General features: G+C 39.3%; 1 protein-coding gene across 5 annotated transcripts in view; it reads right to left on the reverse strand.

The window, feature by feature from the left end:
* Nucleotides 1-9,895, reverse strand: part of AFAP1L2 (actin filament associated protein 1 like 2) — a 141,205-nt gene that overhangs the window by 32,333 nt on the left and 98,977 nt on the right. For all 5 annotated transcript variants that reach the window (XM_069099027.1, XM_069099025.1, XM_069099022.1 and 2 more), the window contains one exon: nt 2,341-2,431. In XM_069099027.1, coding sequence (XP_068955128.1) covers nt 2,341-2,431 — 91 coding nt within the window. The remainder of the gene's footprint in view (nt 1-2,340; nt 2,432-9,895) is intronic.

The following is a 9,895-nucleotide window of genomic DNA, read 5'->3' on the forward strand; positions in this document are numbered from 1 at the left end:
TATTTTAGTGATGAGTTGGGGGGAGGGGAAAAAATGGAAAGAGGGAATAAGGAGGTAGAAGAAGGCCTGGGAGAAAAGAGGAGATGACTATAGGCCAAGGGGAGGAGGTAGGGACAGGGATGGGGAGAGATTAAGTTACTTGTTCAAGGTTATACAGATAGCAATTATTACAATTGGAATTGGAATCTTGGTCTCCTGATCCATGTTGGGTCAGAGTTTTTCCATTGCTATTGATTATGAGTTTGGTTTTGATTCTAAATTTGGTATTCTGTTAACATCATAACATTTCTACCACCGGTTTTGTACCAAGTTGAGAAGGGATTAAAAAATTGGAGCTTTGAGCCTCTAAGATTAAACTGATATCCTTTTCTCCTCAGTCTTCCTCTATTTGATTCCTTTATTGCTTGGTTTGGGGCCAGGGCTAGCTGTGGTTGTGAGGTCTGGCTATGCTTATTTTGAGCAGAGAAAGAGAGGTACCTGTTTTAGCTATTGCTGTTTCAAGTTCTCAGCATTGTGGTACTGGGGAAAGAGGACTGACTCTGGAGTCAAAGGACCTAGATTTAAATTTTCTCTCTCACACTATCTATGAGACCTTGGGCAAAGTCATTTAATCTCCCTGGGCTCAAGTTTTCTTATCTTTAAAGTAAGGGGGTTGAACTAGATGGCCTTCAGCTTCAGATCTAGGAATCTAGCTAGATGTGACTTCTCTGAGCCTTGGTTTACCTCATTTGTAAAACTAGTAAGTTACACTAGATGGTCTCTAATGATCCCTTCAAGCTCTGGACCTAGGATCCTATGGTCTTTGGCACAGGGGATATGTGACAAAAATGAGTGCTGGATCAGAAAAAGAATTGTGATAGGGTGGGAACTTCTTAATTTCCAAAGGCTTAAAGGAAAAAAAATACACTCCACAAATCATTTAGTCCCTCCCTCCATTCAGAAACAACTGGTGACCAAATATTCTCATACAATTGATGTCTATCCAATTAGCTCCAGGGAATATTCCTCTCAACTTAGTAAGCAGTAGTTTTTATTGAAAACACACAAAATCTGATCATATAGACTTAAGTCTAAAACTACAAAGGTTTCTAAATAACCTCAAATCTGACATTCTTTCTAAAGTCTCATGCTAACAGTTTCACAATCCTATTCTTAACAACTTGAAGGCTAAAAATTTCAATTCTGACCTTGTTATGCAAGTCAAAACCTTTCACTTTTCTCAACTGGTAAATAAGATGGCTGAAGTAAATAATCTTTAAAATTAAGATTCAATTTGGGTTTGATAGATTAGCCCCTAGAAATAATTGCCAGTTCCAATCTCAGGAAAAAAGAGAATCCTTTGGATGAATATTTCTCAGCATACTTATCATGTTTCCCTAGATTTCAACCTTCATGGTTAAGTCAATCTGAGGTACCGCACTGGCAGGGGAATCAGGAAAAAGAGCCAAGAGGAAGAGATAGGGAGAAAGAAACTTGGAGAAGAAAAGGAAGATAGTTGGGGAGTGGTAGAGGAAGAACCCACAATAATCATTTCCCATGCTCCCTTTGTGGTCCCTTGGAGTCAGGATTCACTGCAGATCTGAAATGTTCATTTGAGGAGGGTCTTTGTGATTTAACCGATCTATCCCAAAAGTTGTAACGTAGTAGGATGCTACTGGATTTGAAGTCAGAAAGATGTGGGTTCAAATCTTGCCTCAGACTAGCTGAGTGTCTCTGAGCAAGGAGTGCAGTATTTCTGAGCCATGGTTTCCTCATCTGTAGAATGAGGAGTTTGGATTCAATGACTTCTAAGGATTCTTTTGGTTCTAAGATCTATGAATGACTCTATGATCTCTGAGCAGGCCAAGTTCAGGAGGGAGCCTGGGTCGTGTCTCTAAATCGGCTAAGAGTCTCACTCTTCTTCAGAGCCTGGTTACAAAGAAGGTTCCTCCGCTCTGTTTCAGACTTCACCTCACTTGGCACAGACACTTGACCTTTACTCTCCCTGTATGTGCTGATGTCAGCAATGCTCAGAACATGACAACGTGAAACACCAGGTCCCATAAACCTACTGATCCTGAGCCAATTTAAGATTGCCCTCTAGTCCTAGCCATGCACCCCCCTTTAGACAAGGGAGAGCCCTCTTAGAGGAACTGCCCTGTCTGCTGGGACAAGTCTTAAGTCACACTTGATGCTGATCCCTGATAGGGAGCCACCTTTTAAGATCCTACTCAGATTTCTCTTGCTTTCCAGCTATAAGACAGCAATGCCTGCAGCTACTTGCGTATTAGAAGCACTTCCCTTTTCACGTGCATGTAGTACTTAAAAATCACCCTTAATGGTGAAGCTGCTGGGATGTACCATTTAAGGAAGTATCATATGGTTCTGCCTCTTCATAATATCCCTCTGGAGACTCGATCTTTGGGACTGGGAGCTGTTTCCTTTCTGGAATCTGTGGAATGAACAAATAAAACAAACATTGTTTTTTGTTGGTTTTTTTTTTTTTTTCAAATAAAGATACAGGAGAAAGAACTCAGAGTTAACTCTTTCAGTGGAAGGATGGAAGGAGTTCCTAGACAAAGTTTCTAAGAGAAAAATGTTATATGGTCTTGGAATCAGTTAATTTTAACCAGATAGGGAGGCAGTTAGGTTATGGGGCTGTGAGCAAGGGGTTGGGAAGCAATGTAAAAAAAAAATCATTAGTGTTTAAAGCTGGAGACCTTACAGAACATCTGACCCTCCCCCTTCTCAGAAGAAGAAACTGAGACTTCCAGGTCAAGTGGCAGGCTGCACAGTCACTGAGAGCTAGTACTTTAACCAAGGTCCTCCAGCCCTATAAAAATGCTAGCTGTTATTATTACCTTACTGGGATGTTATAAGATGTACCAGTAAAGAAAGAAGGGTCAACCAGTCAATAAATGTTTAGTGATCAACTAACCTTGCCCAGCATCTTCACAAATGCTTATCAGACTGTACATGTTTTAACATTTTAGATTATCTATAAACATACCTTTGCAATGATTTCTTAAATTTAAAAAAAACATGAAAAATATTGAGGTAATATTTGTTATCATTGATCTTCTTTGAGAATGAAGAATGAAGAGCAAAAGCAAGAACAAATTTGCTAAGTTATGAATCCTACATGAAAGAGATCTAGAACACTGTTTCATTATACTTGGGGGCTTTTAAATACTGCATGTGTTTGCCTTTCAATATACAGGAGATAGTTGTGGACTTTAAGAAAGCTGCCTAAGATCAACCATTCCTTCAATCTAGCTGAAGTATTCTTCATGTTTCAGGAAAAGGAGATTTTCAAGCAAAGAGCCAAGGTCTATAAGGAAAGAATAGAAAGGAGGGCGCCCCTAGGGGGCTAAACCACTAAATTCTGTCAGAAGCTTCAGTTAATTATTCTTGTCAACCACCCTTTTCTTCCCTCCCCAAACATTGCTTAGAAAAACCAAAAAACCCAACAGCAGTGTGTTGTAATGGGACTAAAGGACATTGACCCTGGAATTAGAAGATTCAGGTTTCAAATCCCAGCTCTGACCTTTATATCAAGGACCTACTATTAACCCACTTTGAACCTCAGTTTCTTCATCTGTAAAATGGAGATAGTGTATTTATCTACCTCAAAAGGATTTGTGTGGGAAAGTCTTTGTAAATCTTAAAGTACTACAAAAAGTTCATTATTATGATAAAGGCCAGCAGCCCAGAACTCACTAGGACTTTGCCCTAAAGATGTAGGTAATATACATAACGAAATCTATTCTAACTATATAATACACCAAAGATGTAGGTAACATACAGAAACAAGATCTATTCTAACTATATAATAACTACATCTGTTGGGTGATGCCCTAGGGAGTGTTAACTTTAGGGACATTTTGCTGGAGAATTATACTGAGTTGGAGAGGAGGATTCTGATTCAGGACTTTTATCATATCCTATATAGAATACCTTTTCCTAGGCAAATCCTAGTACAGACCCACCTATGATTACCCAGGTAACTCAAAGTGCTTGAAGGCTGAATTGTTGGCATGACTTTCTGGGAAAGGGGTGCAGTGGAGGAGGAATGATGGGCAGGTGGGAGGAGGCATCTGATTATCTCCTTATGAGCTGGGGCACACTAGAAGCACTTCCTTTTTCTAACAGGGACTCTCAGTTCAACACAATCAAAACAGCATTGTCAGTAGGTCAGGCAAAGCTGAAAGTCAACCCTAGGAAGCATACCGGACATCTTTTAAGTTGATAGGAGTACAAATCAAGGAAGCAGATAAATGTCACTAAAGTAAGTCTTTGAAAAGATTCCAGAACCTGTGAAAAGTCCCAGCATGATTTCTAAGACCTTTCTTAGAAATTTAAGCTTCCACGCACATGCACACACAAACACATACATGAACATATTGCTTGATTCCTTGGCAATAATCTGGGTTGCGTAAGAGGGAAAAATTACTATTTTCCTGACTGGCTAAGTTATGCACAAACCTGTCAAACTAAGGAAGCAAAATGTAGAGGGGTCAAAAAATAGGGGACTGCCTCCACTAGTCAGCAGATCTCTACAAAATTTGATGCACAAATTCCAGGAGGGCAGGGATCATGTCTTATACATCTTTGTATCCTCCACACTTCCTATCAGAGGATCTTGAATACAATGGGCACTCATATCTCAAAGCTTGGTAGCATCAAAACCATGGCAGTGTATCCAAAACTTTGCCTCAGCAGATGGTTTGATTTTGCTTAACTCATCCATTCTTGGATCCCACAGAATATACAATACTGAGGGCCACAGAATACACAATACTGAGGGGACCAGTGATATATAGAATCAATAACCCAGGAATTTCCCCAAGGATGTGCCCAAATCTTTTTTTTTGGGGGGGGGGGGAGTCAAAAAGGACCGACGATAGGATAATTCAATTTAACTCGATAAAAAAATTCCTACTATGAATTGGGCACTGTGTTAAGGATACAAAGACAAAAATCAAAACAGTTTTGCCCTCTGGGAACCTACATTCTACTAGGTGGAAATAATATGAACACAGAAAAATAAACATGAAATGTATCTGTAACACTCCCTCCATGGCTACTTCACCAACTCCCACTAAATGGGAATTACTCCAAGCGGAGTTTCTAGTGCTTCTGCTCATAAGTCCTCACTGGTGAGCTTCACAGTAATTATCAATTAGATTCAATAAGCTTTTAGAAAAGGGGATTTGTTAAGTGGATATGCAAGGGTAGTTGTGAGAGAAACAATCCCCTCTTACCCACACAAGTTCCTTGGAAAGAATAGATTTAAATTCATATCAAAATCGTAGTAAGATGCACTTGGAGGAAATTGTGTGGTAAAGGGGTAACATAGCTTCTGTTTTCTCCATTGACTGACTCAATTGAGGTCTTTGAGTCTTCTTCCTTACATATATAAAATAATTTGGCAAGGGGGGGCAGGGGGGGTTGGAAGAGATTACTAGCACTACTCAAGGAATCAGGAAAGGCCTCATTTTAAGAGATGGCCCTTGAGCTAATCCTTCCATGAAGTTTGGGATTGGAAGAGATCAAGTTGGGAAAGGAGAGTTTTATAGGTATGGGGGTCAGCTTGGGCAAAGTTCATTTAAGTAACAGGAGAAGCCCATTCATTTTATAACTGCCTGAGGTAGTCCTGGATCCCTAAACACTTTCAAATGAAGCCAAATCAGGCCTGATTGGATGGGAAGACTAGAACCTTTAGGATGAAAACCTTCCTACTACCTAGTAGGTGATGATGTTTCTTTGAAAAATCCCAGACAACCAGGATTTGGATTCAGATGAGGATTCTCATAATCTTAGAGTGAAAAAGCCCTTTTCTATAGTGTAAGAAAGCTGAATTTCTGTGCTCAGACCCTATTTGAATAATTTTTTTTTCCAAGCTTAATAAACACATACATGCTAAAGAGCTCTGACCCAGTAGTAAGGGAGCACCAATTCCTTACTTTTGCAACATAACCACAATGTGTATTAAAGTACAGGAAGTTCAAGAAGTCAGTATTGTGAGACATGTCTTTGGATTGGGGGTGGAGAGAGGAGGAAGGGTCAGTGAGTAAGGTCATGGCTAAATTATTCAGATGTATCAATAGACAAGTTGTGTGAAACTCTCCCAATTAAGTTAACTCATTTAGAACTAGCCTTTTATCTTTTCATTTTCAGAGTATGAGAGAAGATGAAGGAGTGTAAAGCAGAGAAATCTGATGGCAATCAGCTTGAGAACATCTGTTTCTCCTGAGGCAGTTAGAGCAGCTGGCTGCTTTGGAGTCAGGGACCACATTCACACAGTCACAACAGAGCCCTACCCTTGTCTTTTTCTAGGGGCACGTTTTCATTCACTCCTGTGAGGATCATAAACAATCAGGAGTGTAACTAGAGGAATTTATTTCAAGCAGAGTACCCAGAAGAGAGGGCTAAGTTGCAGTGAAGTGAGGGTAGCTTCTGGAGATGAGAATATGGGAACCACCCCCCTCCCTTTTCCCTATAGGAAGGGTGAAGGAGATGGTGCCAGGCTGAAATATGCAGTTTGAGGGGTAGGAGGAAGAACATTGGAATTCTGAAAGGGAGGAGTTTTTTCTTACTGGAAACAGAGGAAGAAAACAGAAGGGACTGTCCAAGGCCATGAGATCAGTGAGGTGATCCAAAGAATTCCTAAGCTGGGGAGCTACAGGAAAAAAATACTTTTCCAGACCCAATATCATAAAGGTCACGGAAACAGTTGGGAGAAACCTTAGGAGTCATCTACTTAAGTGGTATCAAACCAAATAAAAACAGGGACCACTTACATATAGAAGTACATAAGGATCCCTGTAGACTGCATACTGACTTAGTTTTTAAATGTCTATGTATGTATATGTATGTATATATATGTATGTGTATGTGTATGTGTATACACATACTTATGTACACACACAGAGTATTTTTATTTCCCAATTACATTTTAATCTGGTTTAGGTAGCACTCTGGAGTGCCGTGGGCATCCAACCAGTGTGTTTGACACTTCTGATCTACTGTAATACCTCCTTAAAACATAGGTCACATATACAAAATCCCAGATACGCAGTTATCTAGCCTCTATTTGATTGTCTCTGGTACCTTCTGAGGTAGCCTGTTGTATCTTTAGACAGCCCAGTTAGAAAATCTTTCCCTTCAGTGTGACCCTGCCTGGGCAAGTTACTTCACCTTTGCTATATGACCTTGGGTAAGTACTTAACTTTTGTCTGCCTTGGTTTCTTGAACGGAAAATGTGACAATAATGGTACCAGCTCTAATTGTGGTTATGAAGATCAAATAAGTTATGTGTAAATATTCTGTAAAGCACTTAGCATAGTGCCTGGCCATGGCAGGAACTTAGTAAATGGTTGAACTTTTTTAAAAAAGGAAAAAATGTTTCCTTAGCAAAATGCTTGTTGTCTCTCATTCCTCTTCGTGACCCTGTGAACCATACTGTCCATAGGAGGGTGTTGTTTTTTTTTTTTTTTTTTTGCAAACGTACTGGTGATATTTGCCATTTCCTCCTCCAGTAGATTAAGGCAAAGAGAGGCTAAGTAATTTGCCCAGGGTCACAGAGCCATAATTTCTCTTCTACATGTCAATCTTTCAAATATTGTAAAAACAGTGATCATGTCCTTCCCCTTCTTTCCCCTGACTGAGGCTGCTGGGTGGTACAGTAGATAGAGTGCTGGGCCTGGAGTCATGAAGACTTGAATTCAAAATTGATCTCAAACACTTCTTAGTTGTGTGACCCTGGGCATATCGCTTAACCTCCATTTGCGTCAGTTTTCTCAAATGCAAAATGGGGATAAGAATGGCACCTACCTATAGGGTTGTTTCAAGGATTAAATGAGATAGTATTTGTAAAGTGCCTAGCACAGTCCAGCATATAATAGACTCTATATGAATGCTTATTCCCTTCCCCTAGTCTTTTCCTTTCCAGGCTAAACATAACCACTTGGAATATCTGGTTCTTTCTAATATACATATATACTTTTAAGGCATGACTTTGAGTTCCTTTGCCATTCTGGTTTATACTGACTCTGGATACATTCCAGATAGTCAACATTCTTTCTTTAAATTTTTTTTCCCCTGAGGGCAATTAGGTGGTACAGTGACTAGAGCACAGGCCCTGGAATCAGGAGGACCTGAGTTCAAATCTGGTCTCAGACACTTAACTAGCTGTATAACCTTGGGCAAATCACTTAACCCCAATTGCCTTGCCCACTCCAAATTGTTTTTTTCTTATTTCCTTAAATATTTTCCAATTACATTAAATTTTAACATTCATTTTAAAAAATTTTGAGTTCCAAATTCTCTCCCTCCTTTCCACCCCTCCCTCACCCATTGAGAAGGAAAGCAATATGATTCTACATGTGAAGTCATGCAAACTATATGTCCGTATTAATCATGATGCGAAAAGACTCCTCCCCCAAAAAAAGGCAAGAAAAAAAGGAATTTGCATTCAGAATTCATCAATTTTCTTTCTGCAGGTAGATAGCATTTTCATCATGAGTCCTTTGGAACTGCCTTGCAAGGAACATTGTGCTGAGTCTTTTAAAGATAATAATTGTTACAATATCGTTGTTACTCTGTACAATGTTCTCCTAACTGTCAACATTCTTTCCAACATGGGATGCCCATCACTAGGCACAATACTCCAGAAGTGGTCTGACCAGGAGAGAGTACAATGGGACTACATCCTCTCTTAGAGTAGAGGCAAGGTTTCTATTAATGAATGAAGAAACCAGATGATTGCCTTAGCTTTTTGACCAACATAGCACATTGCTGACTCACTAAGCTTGCAGTAGAAATTTATAATATTACATGTGCATCTTTTATTGAAAGATGGAGAAATGGAAGACAGAAGACTGTGTGGCTGTAGCCTGACCAGTCAAATCCAGGGCAAGGGAAATAGAATGTTAAGAAAAAGATAAGATTTAAAGCATTAGTAAACTAAAACAAGCAGGTGGACATCACGTAGGTGGACTGGGATTCAACTTTAAGACCTTCTTGCAATTTGTGAAACTGTTACCCTTCATATATTCCCCACCACACCACCAGATTCTCCTGGGAAGACTTCCTTGAACTGATGTGAAGCGGAAGGAGTAGAACCAAGAGAACACTGTACACAGCGCATCAATGTTACCCTTATGGTCAACTTTGAATGACTTAATTACTGTAGCTCAGCAATTCACACTGGTCCAAGACAATTCCAGAGGGCTCATAATGAAAAATACTACTTACCTCCGGAGAAAGAACAGATGGAATCTGAATGCAGATTGAAACATGCTATATTTCACTTTCCTTATTTTTTACATTTTTGGGGTCTGTGTTTTCTTTCACAACATGACTAATCTAGAAATATGCTCTGCGTGAATGCACATATATAACCTATGTCAAATTGCTTACCATCAGGGAGGGATAGGGAAAATCTGGAACTCGAATTTTTTTTTAAAAACATTAAAATTATTTTTATATGTAATTGGTGAAAATAAAATGATTTTTTTAAAAAAGAAAAAATCCTGGAGTGTTTTGCAGTAAATCTACTTTAAAGCACTTAGGAGGATAAATACTATTTATTTTCTTTTTTTGTTGTTGTTATTATTTGAATCCATACTCTTTTTTTTTAATCAAACGCTGTATTAACTTCTAGTTTACCTCATTGATTTCTTCAAGATTTTGAGTTACAAATTTTCTCCCCATTTTCCCCCTACCCACCACCCCAAAATGGCGATCCCACTGGATATCCCCTCCTCCAATCTGCTCTCTCCCATATCTTATCCCATACCCCCTCTGACTTTCCAGTAGGGCACGGTGGATCTCTCTGCCCCAGTGCCTGTATATTTTATTTGCCAGTTACATGTAAAATAATATTAATAATAGTGTATATATATATATATAT

The sequence above is a fragment of the Petaurus breviceps genome, unplaced genomic scaffold (genome assembly GCF_028583685.1).
Source record: "Petaurus breviceps papuanus isolate PSGF00001 unplaced genomic scaffold, PetGlider_PUasm1.0 37, whole genome shotgun sequence".
NCBI lineage: Eukaryota > Metazoa > Chordata > Mammalia > Diprotodontia > Petauridae > Petaurus > Petaurus breviceps.